The sequence below is a fragment of the Vipera ursinii genome (genome assembly GCF_947247035.1).
Source record: "Vipera ursinii genome assembly, chromosome: 3".
Taxonomy (NCBI): Eukaryota; Metazoa; Chordata; class Lepidosauria; order Squamata; family Viperidae; genus Vipera; species Vipera ursinii.
The window spans coordinates 36,336,131-36,359,855 of NC_139516.1; the positions used below are offsets into that span (position 1 = coordinate 36,336,131).

At 37.8% G+C, this 23,725-nt stretch overlaps 1 protein-coding gene across 1 annotated transcript in view; it reads left to right on the forward strand.

Moving 5' to 3' along the window:
- Positions 1-23,725, forward strand: part of TSPAN2 (tetraspanin 2) — a 50,812-nt gene that overhangs the window by 16,334 nt on the left and 10,753 nt on the right. The window contains exon 2 of the mRNA XM_083359732.1: positions 3,260-3,362. Coding sequence (XP_083215858.1) covers positions 3,260-3,362 — 103 coding nt within the window. The remainder of the gene's footprint in view (positions 1-3,259; positions 3,363-23,725) is intronic.

Sequence of the window (23,725 nt, forward strand, 5' to 3'; positions counted from 1 at the left end):
GTCAGGGCAAGCCACTGTATATAAACAAAAAAGCAAACCTCATTCCCTTCTAGCACTGAAGATGTTACCTAGTTGAGTAGTGAAACTCCACTTTCCTGTCTGGTATGTCTACTGGTAGATCTGTGAAAAAGAAAATTATTGTTTTTCCATTCTTCTGATCAGTTCGGCTAAAACGGGAGGGAGCAAGGACTACATTTTCACTAGCATCAGTGATCTTGTAAGAAAAGAATAATCAGTCTTTTGATATCCACCTATGAACTTTTTTTAAAACATACATCCTTTCACCACTCTGCAACTTGTATCAGATTGTACAAGTTGTATCAAGCTGGTCACTTTTCACCAACTTGTACAATAAGTCTGAAGTGAAGTGAGGAGGAAAAAAAGGAAGCTCACCAGGAGGAGTCAGACAACCACAATAAAATGGCCCTGGGGGATAACAACTGGACGCAAAAGGGTTTCCTGCCACAGCACAAGGCAGTCAACCAGAGTGGTAGCATTTCCCTACAATGAAATGAAATGGAGAGGGTGAGCCAAACAGCATTGCTGGTGCTGGCACAAGTCAGAAAACACTATTTTTGATGCATAGATGGAAAAATCTGTACGGAGGATGACATCATGTGTTCCTGGCCTCAGGACAGAGCTAGTGATCCTATATCTGTACCAATCCAGTCAAAATAAAAGGGACATATTCCAAGCTTGATGTAGGCTCATCCCCACCTCAGAGGGTGATGCCCTCCTTTCTCAAAGGGGTGAGACATAACTCCACTGCAATGTAAAGAAGTACAGATTTGTGAGGTTGGTGTCACTCAGCTGCAGCTGGGATTTCAACAGCAGCACAAAGTGGTGTGTTGTTTGGCTTTGCAAAAGCACAAGCCATTGTTTCTTGTTCAGTCACCCTGTGCCATGAGAGAAAATGGGATTGCCTTCTTTCTGTTTCCCCCCTCCCCCATTTCATTTGATTGGAAGAGGCATATTCTCTGTCTCAAGTCTTTATGATAATCAAAGGATTGCCTGGGCTTTCCTGGCAAAATAAAAAAGCCAAGCTAGGCATGCTGAGAATGAGAAAGGAGTATCCATAAAGGCACTGATAGCTTTATTACATTTTAAAACACCTGAGTATTGATCATTTAGTAAGAATGTTTCAATCTCCTCTTCATAAGTGGAGCTCAAGAGCAGAGGCATTAGCTCTGACCGCCAGTGTGAGTATAGTGGGCACTTTAAAAGGATGAGTAAAACAGACTCAACCTCTGTGTTCCAACACAATTTGTATTTATAGCTTCAAGAAATAGCTTAGTAGAGGCACAGAATAGAAGGGGGGGGAAACTGGAGAAAATAACAAAATATAAAGACCTGCAAAGAGAGACAGAATTGCGGCAAAAGAAACCAAATATAGTACGAATAGTAATACGCACCTCAAAACATCTGGAGCACCACTTGACAAAATCACCATCAATCAATTGCAAAAGGCAGCTTCATTTGGAATAGCTTACATTCTGCATGATACCTTTAATATTACTGAATAACAACATTTGCCTGTCCCAGATCCTTGGGAAGGACTCAGTGGATAAAAATGCCAAATCCAGTCTACGGTATATTAGTTTCTGCTGCAGGAAAGATTATACAGCTAAAAGGAACATACAATTAATTTAGTCATATGTATTAATAATTTTGGTTTGAAGTCATGATGGACTGAGAAACAGTGATTTACAACCTGCCCTTGGAGTTACAACCACTGCATCACTCTACAGACATATGATCTTAGTTTGGGTGATTAGCAACTGTCTGGCATTTATAACAGTTGCAGCATCTTCCGATTGCAGTTTGTGACTTTCCCAGCCAGCTTCTGGCAAACTAAGTCAATTAGGGGAGCTGGATTCACTTAACAACTATAGTAAAAGTTCTTGTAAAATAAAAGCCTTGTCATGTGATGACTCACTGAATGACCTCATCACTTAACAACTAAAATTCCAGTCCAAATTATGGTCATAAGTTGAGGACTACATTATTGTCCTGTTATTCAGTTACTACTACTATTTCCATGTTTCCATGTTGGAAGCGCCAAAGCACCAAAGTGCTTCCATGATAAAAGGATTTGCCACTGACATCACCATTGCCTGGGGGACATCCAGGTGGTGGCTCCTTTTGTGTCCCTGGGAAATTCCCCACCAAAGTGGTACCCGTTTATCTACATGTGCTTGCCTGCTTTCAAACTGTTGGGTCGGAAGGAACTGGAGCATGTGACGGGAGCTCACCCCACCCCATGACAGCAATCAGGTCTTGAACACAAGCCTGCCAATCATCAGCCCAGCATTCTAACCTCATGAGCCACCATGCTCCTTCAGTTAATGGAGTTATGCAGTTAATGGAGTAATAAAGAAGCAGACACATTATTATTGTATATTACACATATATCATTTTAAGAATATTTAATAGTTTGAGTGTAATTGGTTTCCTTTACAATACAAATTTAACCTATATATTATATAATTACAAATTTTAGGTGCCAAAATGTACTTCCAAAATTGGGTTTGGCTTATCCATGTATGGGGTTATGTGCAAGCATAATATTTACCATAATTTTTTAAAAAATACCCATATATCCCATACATGCTTGCATCCCATACATAAACCCAATTTATGGATAAATTGACATTAACCAAAATATTATGAAAAATGAAAAATCTGTGGATTTTCTGCAGATAAGGCAATTGTGAAAATTATAACATATGAACATTTTGAGGATTGACTTAGCTATACCAATAGCAATAGCACTTAGACTTATATACTGCTTCATAGTGCCTTACAGCCTTATTGCCCCAACAATCTGGGTCCCCATTTTACCAATTTTGGAAGGATGGAAATCCTAGTCAACCTTGACCCAGTCATAATCAAACTGCTGGCATTCGGCAGAAATAGCCTGCAATATTGCATTCTAACCACTGCACCACCATGGTTACTCAAGGACGGGCTTATTTGAAAGTATATACAGTAGATACATTTTATCTACTGTATATACTGTAGTTTTATCAGACTTTCAGAGAGTACTCTGGCCCAAAAAAACGTTAATAAACCCTGGTGTGCACAAAAGTATGATCTTGGTCTGTGAATGGCATTCACCATCTGTGTATTGTAGGGAGCAGATGAGGCTCTGGAATAATGGCTGTTGGAGTCTCCAGGAAAAACAAGGAACTGTTTGCTGATTTTTCTGTGCTTGCCACCCATCTTCCTTCAGCACTTAACCTTTGGTTTGCTTTTCCAGTTGGCAGGTTCAGCTGTTATCGCATTTGGGCTATGGCTGCGGTTTGGAAATGTTATAAGAGATTTAGCAACTGATGAAGCCTCCCCAGAATATTTTTATATGGGTAAGTTCCATATCAAGTATTACTGTATAAATATAGTTTTTCTTTGCTATCAACAACAATAATCACACTGGAGAAGAAAGATTTTGCTTCCTGAATACTTTGGGGTATATTTTGACTATTAATCATGAAAATAACCTATCACACACTATTATCAAAATCTTCTGTTTTACACAACAGCTGTAAACATAACACCTTTTGGCTATGCCGTACACATGAAAGAGACATATGAAAACATGGAAATGTTGTTGAAGCACATCCAGTACACACCAAGTATAACTGAAATATCTGTGGAAATCTAAAAATAGCGGCTCTCCTGCTTGGACTGCAGCTATATACCAAGTACTGTTGTTAAATATGCAAATAGGATAGCCATGCAAGAGAGTTGCATTACATTAAAAAGAAATGGCCACTCTGAAAGAATTTGGTTCCAGGACAGAAAAACATGGCATATGAACCACTCTTGACCCAGCAAAAATATTTTTGCCTCATCTTTACATAAAACTGATGATGAAAAATATTGTGAAAGCAATGAATAAAATGAAGTTATTATTGTTATTTGAGACAGATGTTTCCAAATATAACTGATGCCAAGATTAAGGAAGGCATTTTTGTTGGTCCACAGATCAGATATATCACAAGTGGTTCAAAGATCTATTAGTGGGACCAGAGAAAATCACCTGAAAAGCATTCAAGGCTGTCATTGAGAATTTTCTTGGCAATTACAGAGCACCAAACTATGTTCAGCTGGTTGCCAAACCACTTACAATATTGTAAGTGCAACATGTCATTGCATTTTTGGCATTCGCCCTGGGGCTTCTTTCCCCCAAAATCCAAATGCAGTCAGTGATGAAGATGGTGAAAATTTCTTCACCAGGACATTATTGCAATGGAAAAATGATACCAGGACAACTAGAACCCATCAATGCTGGGTGACTTTTGTTGAACACTATAGTGAAACACATCAGACACTGAGTACAAATGAAAATCAGCAGCCAAGCACTGTTAGTGTTTTGAACTCTGTTAGCTATGTTGAACTCAAGCAGCATGTTGAAAACCTTCAACTGAATACTTTATAGCCATTAAAAGTTAATTTCATATTTCTCAAGATTTGTATATTATACAGACATTCTGAAATTATATTTGTGTTCAGTTTGAAGGGGTCTATCATAATCACCAAAAGTTTTTCAGGAAGCAAAACGTGTTTTTTTTAAAAAAAGTCACTGGAATAATCCCATATACGTCTACATTCTCTGGCAACTTTCTTATCTTTGTATGTACAGAAAGAGCCATGGGAGGTGTATAAAGTTTGAAGGCTGGAAGCTTTGGCTGGGTGTACCGGCTTTTTAGAGTCAAGAAATGCACATCTGCCCAATATCAAGAACTATGTAACAGAAACCATGTTGGTTATCTGTGGCGTGAATATAATTTGGCAATTTGTCTTTCCTTAATTTTTTCCCAATCTATTTCATTTTAATAAATTCACTCATTGAGGCTTCAGTTTGATATGAAGCTACTGTACACTTCATGGGGAAAGAGATTCTTAATTCTTTTTTTTTCACACATGTTTTTCACTGAAAATTCCATCCATAGACAGGTTATATATTTTTCCTTTCATAGAACACCAATCTTAGTTTTAAACCAGTTTACAACATTCTCAAAAGATTTAGCTTTAGAGAGAACAATTTTTCTTATCACCGTCACCAATTAGACGTCACACATCTGTTCTCCCTTCTAGGATTAATTAACTTTCACTTTTGATTAGTTTATAGTTTCTGTAGTTCACTTGTTTTATAATGCATTTAAAGAATATCTTTAAAAGTTAGTACTGAACAAACAAAACTACTTATATGACCCTACATAAAGTTCCTGCAGCAAATCAAAACTGCGTTTTATAATTAATTCTACATAAGGCAAAGAAATCGATGTATAGAGATTTTTAACCACCAACAGAGAATCAAAGAGGTAGAAGATAGACTTTAAAATGTTACATTCAATCCCTTTCTCAGTGCAGGAATTCAATTAAAATCTCCATGAGAGGAGCCTCTGCTTGAATACATCCATCAGTTGAGAGCTCAAATCATCACCTTCCTAGTAATATGTTTCATTGTTGAATTGCTCTAAATCCATCTTCTTGTAATTTACATCCATTATTCCATATCCTGTCCTCTGGGATAATAGAGAAAAAGTCTTCACCTTCTTCAAGATGACACTTTTGTCAGGATTTTAAAAATTCTATCATATTCTTTATCTTCCCTGTTTTTCTCAGAAATTTTATAGGACTTAGTTTCTAGACTTTTGATTATTCTCATTACTCCTTTTCTGAACATATTTAAATGTAGTGTCCAGAACTGGACACTCTGCTAGACAGCAATTCTGACCAGTGCAGAATAAAGTGAAATTAGAATTTCAAAACTATGCATCTTGAAATAATGAATACAATAAAAGCATCTGTAACAAAGCTTTTCTTTCTCTTGCCTAATTCTAACCACTGTTGAGAGAGCTTAAGTGTTTTTTTACAGAGTAAAGTCCCATAGCCCAGCCGTTCCAGGATAAAGGATCATTAGATGTAACATATTACACAAATCAAGATGGACAGTGATTAATATTTATGTGTTATTTATATGTAAGGGTGTAGATTTATACATATGCTGTATATAGCATGTTCAAATGTGTGTTATGTATCTGTACGCTTCTGAGAGCAAGCAACTAAATTTCATTTTTAATGTGTGCCAATGTGCCCACAGTAAAAAAAATGACAATACAGGTTATCTATCTATCTATCTAACAAAATATCCAAGAATTGGCAGCTCTCTAACAAATGCCCTTAGCAACAGTTTCTCAACATAGTTTGATTTCTGGGCAGATATTGAACTGAATTGTTTTAGAATATCTTGTAGTCCAAATATTTTTTTAATCAGTATGAAGTTTAAGATATGCTTTGTTTAAATTGGGGGGGGGGGGTATTACACCATTCTTGAATTCCATGTCTAATGAAGCCTCAAATAAATCTTGCTCCATGTAACACCTTGAGTCTAAAGAAAAGAAGAAATAGGGGAGACATGATAGCAGTATTCCAGTATTTGAGGGGCTGCCACTAAGAAGAGGGCAGGACAAGAAACAATGGTTGGAAACTGACCAAAGAGAGAAGCAACCTGGAATTAAGGAGAAACTTCTTGACAGTGAGGACAATTAACCAGTGGAACAGCTTGCCTCCAGAAATCGTGGGTGCTCAATCACTGGAGATTTTTAAGAAGAGGCTAGACAGATATTTGTCTGAGATGGTATAGGTCCTCCTGCTTGAGCAGGAGGCTGGGCTAGAAGACCTCCAAGGTCACTTCCAACTCTATTCTATTCTAAATTATCTAAGTCTGAAATTACAGTCACATACTTATATGCTTCATTGAACTCAGTGAGACTTAAATATCATATAGAGCAGAGGTCCCCAACCTATGGGACGCGGCCCATTACCGGGCCATGGCCTCGTGGCCTCGTGGCCCCCAGGCCACATGAGTACGTCATGTGCCAACCATTGCTACAAGTGTTGTGCAGGTAGTGGCAGCGCTGCTAGTATCGCGCAGGTGGCAGTGTTGCCACTGGGGATCAGCAGTGCTGCATGTAGCAGGTGGGCGGTGACATGCCATATGCAGACAGCGGCATTACCATGAAACCTGTGCCACCGCCAGCAGCACCATAAGTGGCAGGTGGGCTACAGCATGATCCTTGCACAAGGGTGGTGGCACAAGCCTCGCGCTGGGGCTGTGGTGCGATCCTTGTGTGGGTGCAGCAGCATGAGCTTCGCACCAGGACAGCATTGTTGCAAGCTGTGGCGCAATACTTGCCTAGGGACAGGGGTGCAAGTCTCATGCTGGGGCAGCATCACTGTGGGCCACGGTGCAATCCTTGTGCAAGGGCGGCAGCATGAACCTTGCACCACAGGCAGCATCACTGCAGGCCACAGTGTGAGCCTTGTGCTGGTGGTAGCATCGCCAAGACCCTTGTAGTGGCGGTATCACAAGCCTCACACAGGCACTGCCATCACTGAGAGCCTTGTGCGCATGCTTGCAACCCCGTTTGCATGCTGTGCATGCTCACAGCTTGTTTGTACATGTGCATGCACATGTAACCACATTCATGTTTGCGCATGTGCACGTAAGGTGCCTGCCCCTCCCTCTTCCACCAGGCCTCCAATCCAAAATGGTTGATGACCCCTGATATAGAGGCTTGCATTGTTAATATGTATCACTTTAATCTTCTGTATCTTTCCAAATCTGACTGTAAACCTGGCAGGGAGAAATATATAAAATCCCAATTGCTAGTTAGAATATATTAATAGTTGCTAGAATTCAGGCACTCTGAGGATTGCTCTTTTTTGTCCTGTATTCTACCCATGTTTTCTTTGTTTGCTTTCTTAACTTTTTTTGTGCCTGCTTTATTAAAACAGAGAGCTCATTGCTGTCAAGAGTATTTTGAATAAACCTCCCTCAGGAAAATTTCCTCAAGTACCATTAAGTGTAGATGCAGATTGTTTGATCTCCAAATTAAAAACAGATGCACCACAGCCTGGTCCTGCTCTGTGTCATCTATGGCAATTTTGGCCAGGATTGATGCAAACTGTAGCCCAGTACAACTGGAGACCTACTTTACTGGCAAAATAGTGATTCTAGAAGGTTCCTCTATTTCAGGCATGTCAAACTCACGACGTCACGTGACATCGCGTGACGTATCGGAACTTTTTCCCATTGCCAAAAATGGGATGGGCGCGGTTTCTCCGTGACGTTCCGGCCCGCGGGCCGGCAGTTTGACACCCCTGCTCTATTTGGTTATCTGTAAAGGAATTGTGCTGCACAAGATAATTTGTTTGCTGTATATCACCTTATTTACTAAATAGGTCTAAATATCTTTAGAGGTCTCATGCTTTAGCAAACTTACCCCCCCCACACACACACACACTATAGATATTTTTAAGTGTAGCCCCCAGAGAAATTCCAAAATAAAGTACCTTTAAATTCAAGATCCCACAATGCAAAGCATTTCTATTAATATTTTTTCTAGCCATGTTTTGTTAAATCTTCTACTCACTGTAATGACTAATTATTCTGTTAGCAAGATTCTGTTTTCAGGGAACTATAGACTAAGAGCCTTCTTTGACTCCTAGTTTCAAGGGACATCTACTGGAAAAATCAGAACAAAAAAGGAGAGTGACACACATTGGCTTGGTTTTACTATATGAGGTACAGTAGAATTGCTTCCATCCCCCTATTCTTCTGAAGCAAGTTTGTGAAGTTCAAATGGATTATAGCTGGTATTATAGATGCAGTTAATGCTCAGATGTAATATTAAAGGCCGATCAAAATAAAAAGCAATATCTGATTTCTTCATAGGCATGTGAGAGCACAAAAGCTCATTCTCCGGGCTACAATATTGCAGAAAGAAATCTTAGTGCAGCAATTCATTTCAGTATCTTGACACTCCAGACAAAAAATATAGATGTTAGCTCAAGAAATGTTTTGTTCTTAAGTGAGTTAAGTCATCCAAGATCAGGAAAAGCCAGCTTTATTATTATGGACTATAGCTAAATACTTTGGGGACCACAGTGTAATTACACTTCTTCCAGAGAGCATTTAAGTAATAAAATATTTTTTTCTTACTCTTAAACAGAAACACTAGAGATAACTAAGAAGATGTTTTAAAAATAAACAAAACTATATAATAAAAAATAAAAATAAAAACAGGATAAAACTCAGCTATAAAATAAGATTGTAGTAAAACAATGTTTGATAAATTTGATAGTAAGATCTAAAGGCAAGATGCCAGAGCTAACAAAGCCCTGTCAATTTTGTATTTGATAGGAATTTTTAAGGGTAAAAAGATGACATATAGAGAATCTCCAAGCAGATTTTTATCTTCTTTAATAGCTTTGATATTAACCAAAAGAAAAATGTATTAGCCGGGAAAGTTTGAGCAAAAGATATAATTCTTAATAGTAGAGTGGCAGGCTACTTTTGTAAAGAAATCAATAACTTGATAAGCATTTGTTCTTTTAAAATGGCTTTAGTATGATTAGGTTCAAGATAAATATTCCCTACATTGTCTCATTTTGGTCATAGTGATCTGTCTGGCAAGATTGCTATTTAATGATGCCCTGGAGGAAAATTGTATTAAATAATTCATCAACGATGAAAATTTGAAAGAAAGCATAATTAGAAATCAAATTCAGCTCTTGACCATTTCTTCATCAACAGCGATTGTAGAAATTTGCTCTTGACTATCAGTTGTATTATTGTAGTATGTTTCCCTGAAAATAAGACCGGTCTTATTTTATTTTATTTTATTTTTACCTCCAAAAGAGGCACCAGGTCTTATTTTTTGAGGGGGGTTCTTTTCCACAGTCTCACCTTCTGGCGGGGGCACCAACAGCCCCACCCAGCTGGCCCACTTCCTCTGTGGCCGAAAGAAATGCCTCTGCAGCTGAGAATCAGCCCTGGCCAGCATTTTGCCATCAGAGGCCTTCCAGAAAGGCCTCTGACCGTGAAATGCAGGCTGGGGAGCACCACAGAAGAAGTGGGCCAACGACGCAAGGCAGGTGTTGATTCATGTGAGGCCTGGCTGCAAGGTAAGTGGGTGTGGGGTGCATAGGGCAGCTTCGCCCCCTACCCCCACCCTACCTTGATTTTTAGGTGTGCACCTCACTCAAAAACTAGGGCTTATTTTGGGGGTAGGGCTTATATTAGGCCTATGCCCAAAAATCAAGATAGGGCTTATTTTCAGGGTAGGTCTTACTTTCAGGGAAACACGGTATTACATATATTGAAGCAAGACTTTATAAAATTATCTATTAAAAAAAGTCTATAAGGATGCCTACACAGATGGCCAGAATCCATAATTCCACAAAGGTGGGCCAACTGGCTGCATTCAGTGTCCTGAGGCTACCTTTGTAATGCACCAAGGCTACTATTGCTTCTTCTCTGGAGCCTAACAGCCCAATTCATCATCTGAATGGGAAACATTGCTATTTTACCATTATCAATGGCAGTGCTGTTTCATGTTCTTTGGCCCATTACAACTGACAACAGCTTGATATAATTTGTGGTTGTGTTTCTGCAAGGCAACTACTCAAATGTTTGGTGAAAGAAAGAAAAACAGGCAGTCCATGTGTCAGAGAGAGGTAAATCTGCTGAGTTACCTTAAATATCTTTCTTCCTAGTTATTTACATTGGCAGTGGTATAGCTATTCACTGTCTTCACAAAACCAAGCACCTCCAATGAAATCAGTCCAAAATAATGTTACATTTCCTTCTTTGGGTATCTTTTTTTTATCATGTTTTCAAGAATCACAGACTTCGTATTTATACGGATGTAGTAGGTTGGTTTTAGATGGATCCTCTTTGATATGGTATGACTTTCCTGAAGCAAACTCCTTAAATGGATTATTCAATCCTGGATATATTGCATTTGTCTCCAACGTTTTTGCATGAAAAGCCTCCCATTAGACAAGCTATCATGTACAATGAAGGTTTGGGTTTTAGTTTCATTACCCATAAAGACAAATTTGTTAAAAACTTCAGAAGTGGTCAGTACATTGCAGAATTCATGGGTGCATCATACTTATAAAAAGGTAAAAGGCTTCCTCTGCCCAATCATGCCCAACTCTAGGTGGCAGTGGTCATCACTGTTTCCTAGCTGAGGAAGTCAGCATTGTCAAAAGATGCTTCTGTAGTCATGTAGCCAGGATGACTACACAGTGAGGTGCACGGAATGTTGTTATCTTCCCACCAAAGGGGTACCTATTTTATCTACTTTCATTTGGATGCCTTTGAATTGCTAGATTGGCAGGAGCTGGGGCAAGAACAGGAGCTCACCCTGTCATGTGGTGCTTGGGTCTCAGATTGCCAACTTTCTGGTCGACAAGTCCAGTATTTTAACCACAAGGCAGTGCACCCATCACATTTATATGGCTACTCATCTCACAAAAACATGAGTCTGAGCCGACAAATTTGTCAAGTGCCTAGTTTTATTAGCCAACTGAAGACTCATAGAAGTATCTGGAGAAAATTATCTTCCACCTGAACTTTCTCATAGCCAGTAGTTATTTTAGTAAAGTAGAGCTGTGCAAATCCTTTGAAATAAGTACATTGCAATGTAATAAAAAAATCTTTCTCCAAATCATTAAGCAGCTATACCTTTTTCAGGGCTCCCAAGCTTCCTCCTGCCATCCCCACTTGCTTTGCATGCCCAGCTAGTTTGCTTCAGACTGAGTGTAATGATTAAGTTATTGAACAGGAGACCAAAGTTTGAATCTCCCACAGAGACATGTCTACAGAGCTTATTGGATGATTTTCAGACATTCACTTTTTTTCACCCTACACTGAGAATGAACGTGGAAATAAAAGGAGAGGAGACCTGTGCGTTTGTCCCTTTGGACAGTCAAGAAATAAATAAATTAATAAACCAACAAAAACACTTATTTCATTAAAAAAAATACAGTCCGGTTTAGACTGAATCTAAATTTTACAAATGTTTATAAATTGTATGTTGATATTTGGCATGAATGTAGTTTTACATTTGCAAAATCTTGTGTAAAATTTCACGTTACTGTGAGCCTCTATTTTGTTTAGTACAAGAATGGGAAAACTGCCCAATCTGAGGTTGCTGAACTTTAACTCTCAGACATCCAGTAACTTAGGAATGCTGGCATTGGGGGCTATTGATTCTCTGCCCTTTTTTTAATATAAGCAGATTTACCTACTTTTCTTGGTCAGCTAATAAACATTTAGAGCAAATTCTATGGCTGAAGGACAAAACAAAACACAGCTACTAGAAAAAGCTGTGAAATGAGATACTGGTATGTGAGATTTAAAAAGTTACTAGTTTGTCCTCCTGCTCAGGTCAGTTTTGCTAATATCTGATTAGCTTGATAGTTAGATGAAATACTGGTTATAACTGTTAGAAACTGTCTGGAATTTGCTTCCTTCTTTCAGTCTGTTGTGTATTTATGAACAGGTTCTGCTAGATCTGCCCTATTTTTAACTTTACAATAATTTACAGTTATAGTCCTGTACTTTCCATTGACTTGGCACATGCCTGCTATGTAAAGTCCCATCACTGCCCACAAAGTAGGCTTTTGCTGTTGGATCTCTTTCCTGGCCTTATTCTAAAAGCTCATCTTTTCCGTCTACCGGTTCCGTCCCCTTGGAAACAGGCTGGCAGCTGTGCTAATAGCTCAAACATGAATTGCAGTGTACAGGTTAGGCCATGCCAGGTGGAATAAAATTCCTTATTGACTTCAATTAAATTCCACAAAGGGTGTCAGGCAGTATGAGCTCCCACTATTCGATCTCTGCATAATCTATCCACTTGCCAACAAAGTGTGAGTTATGATCTCAGAGATTACAAACAAATGATAGTGCTTGGGAAGTAACAAACTTACATTGAACTGGGTATCTATAATCAGTGCTTTAGGATTCTCGTGCCCATTTACAAAATCTCAGCTCTTATATATTATTTGCAAACTTTACTTCTGAAAGGTGGATATAAATAAATTAGCCTTCCATCTCAACCAATTCTAATGAGCTATTTAAAATATCAGAGGAGCTGATGATTTCACAGTTAAATTAGATCTCACAGAGTAAGACTTTAAACTTTTATTCCTAAAACTCTGAAGATCTGACACTAATCAGAGGGAGTAGTATTCCCAGTGAATCCAATGTTAGTGCTGCTAGTCCAACTTTCTAGAGGCCACAACAGCCAACCTTGGAAAACTTTGTGATAGTTCCTTTCTGGTATTGTTCCTGAGCACTTGTTTCTGATACAGAGGCAACCGCTGGTAGAACTGTAATGATAAATTATACATTTGAATTTGCGTATATTGCCATTCCAGTGTAGGAATCATAGAACACAATGGGGGAATGGCTCCTCCATTTTGCACATGGTTCCACTTTCCAGCTGTTTTTAGTAGCAGCAGCAGCAGCATGACTTTAAATCAACTCTTTATTGTGAGAGCACAAGTTGGTTTGTTAGAAACCAGTTAGGGCTCAGACTCCACCTTCCACTCATGCTTCTCATTTGCTACCTGAAATAGATGTTGGAATAAAGGTTGTTGTATTTGGGCTGCACAAATCTGGAGATCCATGAAATGGCAGCAAAGGGAGACAAAAAACTCCACAGGTTTGCAGTCCAAATATGTTAACCCTACTTGGAGTAGACAACTGATTGCCAGTTCAAGAAACAGAAACAATTGTACTCATTGTAGGTAGCATTGGAGTGGAAGATCAGGACCCATATTTATGGGGTCTGAGGTCCCTTAGTAGTGATGCTATTTATTTTGTTGCTCTGACTTTATTAAGATTTTAATAAAGTTAAAAAACTTAAAGAAACCAATATCTAGAACAGTGTTTTTCAACCTTTTTTGGGCAAAGGCACACTTGTTTCATGAAAAAAATCACGAGGCACTCCACCGTTTTCCGCACCGTTGGACCTCCCCACGGTCGCTACACGAACGGTCGTAAGTCGAGGATGGCCTGTGTTCTCAAGGGGTTGGACTAGAATAGATGACCTCCAAGGTCCCTTCCAACTTATTATTATTATTATTATTATTATTATTATTATTATTATTATTATTATTATTATTATTATTATTATTATTATTATCCTCTTTATTTTATTTTATTTTATTTTGGGTCTTTTGTTTGTTTTTGCTGTGAAGGAAAAGGAAAGCTTGCATTTCTTTTTAATTTATCTTTCTGTATTTTCTTTTTTCTCTTCTTTTCTTTCTTCCTTCCTTCCCTCTCTTCCCTCCCTCTCTTTTCTTTCTTTATCTTCCTTCCTTCCTTTCTCTCTCCCACTTTCTTTCCCTCCCTCTCTCAATTTCTTGCTTTCTACTTGTGGAAATTGGAAGCTACTTGCATTTCTTTTTAATTTTTCTTTCTGCATTTTTCTCCTTCATTTATTTTTCTTTCTTTCTCTTTCTTTCTTTCTTTCTTTCTTTCCTTCTTTCTTTCTTTTCTCTTTCTTTCTCTCTTTCTTTTCTCTTTCTTTCTTTCTATCTTCCTTCTTTTCTTTCCTGCCTTTCTCTCTCCCACTTTCTTTCCCTCCCTCTCTCAATTTCTTGCTTTCTACTTGTTGTGGAAACTGGAAGCTACTTGCATTTCTTTTTAATTTTTCTTCCTGCTTTTTTTTCCTTCCTTCCTTCCTCCCTTCCTCTCTCTCTCTCTTTCTTTTCTATTCTCCTTTTTTTTCTTTCTCCCTCCCTTTTCCCCTTCCCCCTTTCTCCTTTTTTCCCTTCCTTTTTTCTTTCTTTCTCACCTTTACTATCAAAAGCACTTCACTCCAGAGGGGGGGGAAAACCCCAAAGGTTTTTAATTGCTTTGGTCCAAAGGACATTTTATTATGCAACGTATCATAAGGACAGGTTAAAAAAAAATCAGCCATGTAATTTTTCAGACGCAAGCAAAGCCTCCAAGAGCGAAGCGGTCAGATCCCTCTATTTTGTGCTGGGGCGAGGGGTCGCGGCAAGCAAAGAAAGCGGAGCCAGGCAGCCGACCAGGTGGGAGTCTCGCATCCTCAGCCGCGCGGGGAGTAAGGAGTAAGCGGCGCGTGCTGGGGAAGAAGAGTTTTTTTGAACGTTGCAGGCAACCAACCACGCGACAGCTCAGGCGAGCCGGGCTAGCCGCCCGTCCGTCATCTTTCGATAAGCGAGCCGGTCGCCTCTCCCCAGCTTCTCTCTCTTCAGGAAGAGACCCTCCGAAGCCAGAGAAGGGGGCGGAGCTACGCTGCCGTGGAGCCCTGGTGCCTAGAGAGGTTGAGCCCACTTCTTTTCCCGGGCTTTTGCTTCCAGCAAAGTAGGGCCGTCAGCTTAGCCAAGGCTCCGGTGCCCAGCGCTCCCCGCCAGAGAGTCTTGCAGCGCCGCTCCGCCCGCGGCTGTTCCTCCTCCTCCTCCTCCTCCTCCTCCTCCTCCTCCTCCTCCTCCTCTCACCGCTGTCTCCTAGGTCAGTGTTTTTTCAATTTTTCCCACGGCACACCAGGCAACATCTCGCGGCACACTAGTGTGCCGCGGAACAGTGGTTGAAAAACACTGATCTAGAATAAAGAAAAGAAAGAGCGCAAAAAATGGAAAACCCAAAATGTAAAAAACAAGAAAAAATATATAAAGAAATAACTTCCCATTTTCTTTACAGAAGTTAAAAGTATAAAGTTATCTCTTACTCTATGGTTTATTTAATTATTTAGAGAATTTATATGGCTGCCAGTCACTTTCAGTGACTGTAGGTGGCTTACAAAAAAATAAAAACTCAATATACAAAGAGTAAAAACAACCACCCCCATCCCACTGATGACAACAAGCAAGCAATCAAGGCACTTGATGGACTCCATCTCACTTTGGGTTTCCCAGGCCCTTTGGCAAAAGCAGGTCTTCAGGGCCTTGCAAAAGAGCTTCAAAATGATGGTCAGTCTAATCTCAGTGAGGATGATGTTCCAAAGAAAGGAAGCCACCCCAGAGAATGCCCTTTTTTGTGTCCTTAGGAAAAAGGATCCACAACATTCCTTGCCTCCCCACTCTGGAGGGTTGGGTGGATGTAACCAGTAAGAGGCAGTCCTTCAGATAACCTGGTCCCAAGCCATGTAGGGCTTTAAAGTTGACAACCAACACCATGGTTACAATATGATTTTCATTTTTCAATCATCTATTTTTTTCAAATCATCAAAAGCATAGATCATAATTCCTTTTTTTCCGTTTCACATAAGAAGTCTATAAGAGATTCCCAGTTAACAATAAACTTTGATAATGTCTGTTCTCTGGTCAAAGATGTCAGTTTGGCCATTTCAGCAAGTTCCAACATTTTCACTATCCATTCCTCCAGTCTGGGTAATTTCAAGTGTTTCCAACTTTGTGCATACAATAACCTCCTTGCAGTTATTATGTATCAAAACAAAATGCCATGTCTTTTCCTAACTATTTATCAGTCCCAAAAGGAAAATCTTTGTCTTCAATTGTATATTAGTTTTTAAAAATCTTCGGAATTAGTATTTAATATATTAGTATGTATTTAAATCCAACATTTTATAGTTTTTCCCCCCACAAGCATGGTAAAATGTCCCATCTTGTTGTTCATATTTCCAACATAAATTTGAAGTACCTTTATGCATTTTCGCAGTTTCTCTGGTGATACATACCAGTGATTTACCATCATTTTACAAAAATTAAAATATAATATTTATAACAATATAAATATCAGTCCTTTCAATCACATATTCACCCACTGTTCTGTTTGTATGTTATAACCCAGATTCTTAGACCATTTTATTATACATTCTTTCACTTGTTCTTCTGTTTCAAATTTTAATTTGAAGTTTATACATTTTATCAATGTTCATCATTTGTACCCTTCAAACTGAGTCTTACACTGCTCAAAATCAAAACTTCTTTCTGCCTTTAATTGAAACAAGTAGTTGTCAACTTATAACCAGTGGTGTAATGATCATTCAAGGTTATGACAGACTTTTAAAAATCCATGTACAACCCATCCTTGAAGTTACAACTCCTGCTCGTCCCGCTCCCACAGTACTGTGATTGCATTTTGGGCACTTGCAGCATGATCCCAACGTACAGCATTTTTTGCCAGTTTCCTATGCTTTTTGCCAATTTCTGACAAAAAAAAGCCATTAAGAAGAACAGGCTTGTTTAACAACCATATTATTCACTTTCTGACCATAGAAACTCACTTTACAACCATTATAAAATTGAATCCAGTCATGTGATACCTCAACCTATGACCACAAAGGCTTGCCATCAAAATTCTGGGCTCCATTTTGGTCATAAGTCAAGATCTATGCATTAGTTGTCAAAACAGGTATGAAACAAAAATAACAAAATCTTCATCCTAATCAGAGAAATTCTCCCCAATTATGACAATTGTATCTTCTCCCACCTTAACATTTTTTTTTTACTTTTTTTTTACTTTATTCCATATTTTAACATAGCAGGTTTTGAAATAACATACAATTCATCTTTATCAGAGTAATACCCAATTATTTTATTGTCCATCTTAAAACCTGTTTTATTCATCAGTTCTGTTTGCTCTTTTTTATTATTAAAAAGTTTTTATAAAAATTACAATATAATCCCCAAAACCAACCCCCCCCAAACCCCCCCTCTCCCTCCCCCACTTCCCAGAGCTGAGTACAGGGTTACAAATATAATAATCCATAATCTAACTAACATTAACCAACTATATAGATAACCAAGTTCATAATGCGCTTTAACTCCCCTTTAACGTAAATACAAGCAAAATAAAAGTGAACATAGTAATAATAAAAACATAAACGAATTATTAAACAATACTAATACTAAAAATAATAATAATACCATATAATTAAAACTAATAAAAATTCTGCTATAATGAACTATTAATAATAATAACAATCTAAAATTTACTCATAAGCTACCGGTAAATGGAACTTTTTGGTCCCATATTTATTCTGAATATAATCTATCCATCTTCTCCAAACCGAAATGTATCTTTCTTGTGAACGATCCTTCAGATAAGCAGAAATCTTAGCCATTTCTGCTAAATTTGACACTTTAAACGTCCATTCTTCTATAGTAGGCAAACTATCCTTCTTCCAATATTGCCCTACCAATAACCTTGCAGCTGTTATCAAGTTCAACATCAAGTTAGTTTCTTTAGTATCACCATCTGTAATAACACCCAATAAAAATAGTTGTGGGGTAAACTTTATCTTTCTCTTAAAAATCTTTTGAATGTTCCACCAAATTTTAATCCAAAAAGCTTTTATATTTCTACAAGTCCACCAGATATGAAAATAAGTAGCATCCAAACTGCCACATCTCCAACATTTGGGCTGTAAATTAGGATACATACAAGACAACTTTTTAGGATCCAAATGCCATCTATAAAATATTTTATGTTTGCTCTTGTGTTTGCTCTTTGCTCATATTTTCTCTTAACATCTTTGTATTCTGTTTGTTAATCTTGAAACCTGCTAATGACCCAATTTTTTTTATTTGTTCATTGATATTTCAACTCACTTTAAGGGATTTTCCAAAACCAATACCAAATTTTCATGTCATCTTTTATTTAATTTTTACTCCTACTATCCTCTTCTCATGTTGTATATCTCTATTCAGAATTTTAGGAACCAAAATAAAGAAGACACGAGAGAGTAGACAGCCTGTCATGCTCCTTTGGTTTTCTTAGATCTCCACTAACAAAAAAATGTGCTTTCTATTTGTGCTTTCAACTTCACTCATTTTATAAATTTGTCTCCAAAATTAATATGCTCTAAAAAACAAGGTTCCCAGTCCATGGACCAGTACTGGGCTGCAGCATGTCAGCAACCGGTCCACACAAACAAGCAAAGCCCCATCCATGGGTTGCAGGCAGCACACAAAACCACACTCCCTCTGGTCCACAGAAAAACCTCTCTCCATGAAACCGATCCCTGCTGCCCAAAAGGTTGGGGACCTCTGATCTAAAACTTTAATTATGAAAGTCCAGTCCAACAGGCTTCTCTGCATCAAAAAAAAAGAACACAACTTGTTTTTTATTATGTAAAATATTGCACAATGTCCAACACAGGTCTAACATTGTACTTGGTCTTTTGGCTAAAAAACAGCAATGTGGCTAAAAACCCACAGTGATCTTCATGAATAAATTCTTCCAAAATTATTTTTTATGTTGTGGAAAACATATGATCATTATTCAGTAATGATATTGGTGTGTAATTTCTTATTAAACCAAATCATGTCTGTCTTTAGATATGGGTGCTATGTTAGCCTCTTTCAAAGTTCCTATAAAATAGAATTCATCATATTTTGTAGAGGTTGAAACGCTTATCTTCAAAACATTTACATTAAAAACCTAATAATCCATCTGGTCCAGCCACCTTTCTTGGTTTAATCTTTTTAATAGCTTTAGAAACTTCCCTTCTGTTATAGGCCCATTCATAATTTGCCTTTGTTTTTCTGTAATCCTTGGTAGATTTTGTTTTTATAAATATTGAAGAAATATAATGTCCTTTATAGTGATGAAACATCATGTCCTGATAGTAATGATGGAACATTTTTTTCATAGCCATATTATCTGTTAAGGCAGACTTCCCCCTTGAATTTTCAATATAATTTTCTTTTTCCTTTCTTAGATTATACAGCAACCATTTCCCTGGTTTATTTGCAAATTGAATTTTTTTTTTGCTTTACATACTTCATTGTTATTTCCATTGCTCTTACTGTTAACATCAATGTCTGTTACTGTAAAAGTTTAATTTGATGAGAGATATTTCTCTGCAAATTTCTTTAATTCTTCTTTTTATCTCATCCAAAATAGCCTGTGCTTTCCCTTGCCTCTTCTTTTTGAGTTTAGTTTTTGTTGTATAAAATAATCTCTCATATAAGCTTTGGTTGTACCCCAAACCATTCTTGCTTTCATTTAATTTCCTCTAAAAGAACTAAATTTCTTTTTGTAAACCAAATTCATGGGATTATAATCAGAGAGTATTCTTTTCCCTTACCCAGAGGTCTGATAGGAATTTTGTTTAGGACAATTATTCCTGTATTATCAGTCTTCAATCTTGTATTAATATGCTGTTGCAGAATTTGAGCCTTTGTCTTCTTCCTCACAATTCTCCAATTCTTTCTCCAATTATCTGTCTATAACTGCTGTCTTACTCTCCAAACCTTCCACTCTATTATTAACTTAGCTTGGTCTAGGATACTCACTGTTTCCTAGCTGAAACTATGGTGAAATCTTTAGTTGGTTTTGGATGCAATGACGATGCCATGTGGTTGTTTTTGAAATGCTTTTGATGTATGGCAATGTCATTTTTTTTCAGAGCTTTTGTTGGCTGTGCTGTAGTGGTTTGCCTGGTCAGGCACTTTTTGATAAAGTTGTGTGGGTATTCATTTTATTGAAAGATATATATTACATTAATCAACAACCAAACCAAAACATTTGGGGATACTTGGATAGAAACGGCTCTTCTTCCTAGTCTTCTTAGCATTTCTTACCTCCTCTGTTGGGCTTATTTGGGAAGAATGTCCACAATTCTCTACCACCTTATTATTTCTTGTTGCCAGATTTGCTCTGGGTAAAATCTTAGGTAGGGAGTGGCTACCCTTCCTTTTCTGAGCTTGTTCTGCTGGTGTTTGTTTTAGAAAAACCTAATGGAACAGCTTGTGCTTTTAGGATATGAAGTCATGTCTGCCCTCAAAGCTAACAGATATCCTCCTTGGAAGTGGGTGCCTACACAAAAGTGTAGCTAAAATAAGAGCAAGTTTCATCTTGTTTCATCCAGCCCCACTGCAGCTTTCCTTTTCTTCTCAAGTTAAAATTATATTCGGTGCTTTACTACTTTTGATTAAACCCTGCTTATTGACTTTGCAAACTGTGAAAGCCAAATGAAATCTAAGAGGATACTAAGAGGAAGAAACCAGAATTGGCTCTTACAAGATGCCAAGAAGTTACACTGGCTTGTGATGTGGCAGAATTTAGGATAATATGTAAATCTGGTAATAAATATTATTTACTTTCAGATCTTCAACCTGTCATACTTTTTTTTACATTTAATCAGCTTTAACACAGTTTTGAAGGTAATTCCTGCAGACATATGTTTAAATTAGTAGCTTTCTACTTTAGGTAATTAGGAACAAGTCTAGTATTTTATAGCAGGAGTGTTTTGAAAAGAGGCAAGATATTTGGTTGGGACCTAGGTTTCATGTTAGATTTAACCCGGGCTCTGTAAGTTGGGAAACCATGAGTTCTAGTTTGGCCAACTGGGTGACTGTGGGCAACTTACTTTCTCTCAGTCCTAGGAAAGAGGCAATGTCTCTTCTGAATAATCTTGCCAAGCAAACTGCAGGGACTTGTCTAGGCAGTCTCTGAGAATAGAACACGATTAAACAGGGGGGGGGGAAATGATGTCATTTCAAACAAAGTATGTAACGTGCTGTTTGGGTCCCAGTTCCTACTTGAAAAGGTGGATTGAGTGGTTCTGATAAAACACTGCTAAGGTTGTCCCAGTCTGTCCTCCTTCTTTTCCACAACAAAAGAACTACAGTGAAAATTAATTAATCGTTTAAAGCTACTACTGCAAGGCTACTTTACAATGCAGTTTTTAGGATACTGAAATTTCCTTATCGATTTTGTGGGTGCAGAGAAATAGGGCATTACTAGAGAACAGCAGAGAGATATAGGAATTTCTATACAGCTCCCTAGGAGCCTTTTTTAATAGAACAAATCTGGCTGCCGTAGAACTGGCCTGGTAGAGAAATCAGATACGTTCATCCCCACCAAGTCACTTCAACTATGCCCAAATAAAAACTTGTGGTAACACACATTCTAGAGTGCTGCACTCCAAATCTTTAATTATGAGACATAATAATTAGAGACATTTTGACAGACATAGAGAAGTTTTGAGACAATATGTGTACAATATTTTTCTACAATTGTGATCTGATTCTGTAAAATGCTTTCAAATCCTGCTTCAGTTAAATAAGTACACAAATAAATCTATATAATCTTTTTCTCTAATTTACTGGCAGAATTGTGAGGAAAGAGAGAAAAGAAATATAATTATCTTGCTTCTAATTATCTTGAGCCATTTTAAGTCTCTGGATTCTCTTTCAAAATGAGAAATCTTAATCTTAATTCCTCTTTTAATATCTGCCTCTTGTATGCAATTGCATTTGTGGGAGCTGTTTATGCTCCAGAAATTTATTTAGAATTCTTGGCAATAAAACTTGGGAAAGTACCCACTACGAAGAAAATAATTGCTGAAACCAATAATTTTAAGATAGTAGTATCATTTCTTTTTTGTATGCTACTAGCAAATCTCAGCTTCATAGCACTGCCATGATAAAACGTGAGCATGCAAAAACACAGGAGGGAGTTATAGTTATAGCCAAAGTATTTGAGCTTCAGCTTCAGTATCTCTCCTTCCAAAGAACTGTCAGAGTTGACTTCTTTTAGGATTGACTGATTTTTATCTTCTTGCAGTCCAAAGGATTTTCAAGAGTCTTCTCCAGCACCACAATTCAAAAGCATCAATTCTTCCATGCAATTTGACCTTACAGACTGGCTATTAGGATAGTAGAGGATAACTCTTCAGAGTTCGGAATCTACATGCATACCCATAATTATGTGCAACATGTCTGGAACACCATAAATAACATGCCAGTTAAGGGAATTTTATTCTGGAAAGTTTTTGTTTCACAATCTGAATAGCTGGTCTAACAAGAAAAGTGAATGTTCTGGAGCTCCCTGGAAAGAGACTTTTCCTTGTGCATAATGTGCATCCTTTTGGGAGCAAAGGCCATGGTGAGGACAGTGACATATTAATGTCATTAGAAAAACCAAGATGGAACTTGAGACATTTTTGGTTTGTTGGTTCAGGAAAAGTTTTTGTGGCTTAAATTACTCAATTCAATAACTAGCTGGAAAATGTATGTCTATTATTTAGTGGTTTATGCTGAAAACTCTGGAGACAACAGTTACTGAAATATTAACAATAGCAATTCATGATGACAATTCATGATTGGAGGCCATAAGAAGCCAATAGTTTATAATGCCCATATCTGAGCAACATGTCTCCAATATTTCCAAATTGTCTCCAAATTACCAAGACAAATGGTTCCTTCCATATTCCAAATTATATTCTATTGATGGAACATAAGAACACTGGAAGTGTTGATGTTGGTGTTTGTCTCCATGCATCTATAAAGGTGTTACAATAAATATTGTATGTCTTATGTTTTCCATTGTTTTGCTTTGTTTTAAATCAGCTTATATAAAAACCAACCAGAGCTCCTTATTTAGTTGTCTGTTGTCTTGTCTCTTCACAATGGTTGCAGTTACTAGCTTTGCTAGGAAGGACTTACATCATTAGACATGGTGTAATTGGTGCTGCGGGATTTAAGTAAATTAGATATCAGCTGCATAAACAAGGAAACTTCCTCTGAGGTTAATTATGTGTGGAAACACTAGCTGAAAGTTTGCATGTCACCTTAGAGACAGAGCTCTGAAGCAGAGAAGAAACAATGAATGCCCAGCTTTCTTGTCTGCAATATAGTAGTTCATGTTGCCAACAATGCTACACACTGCGCAGCTGCAGAGTCCTATCCAACCATCCCATAAGCAGTGCAGTGAGATGGAATTCTGCATTCACTATTTGGTACAAAGACTGTCTTCATCTTCGTTCGTCATACAATGTACTCTTTTTCTTTCTTTCTAGATGTTTAGCCTTGTTGCAAGGCAACTGATGTCTCTGCCATACTTAGATGGGACTCTCTTATTGCTAAGAGCAAATCAAAGGGGGAAAAGCTTTGATCTCATGTAAGAAGAAATAAGCCC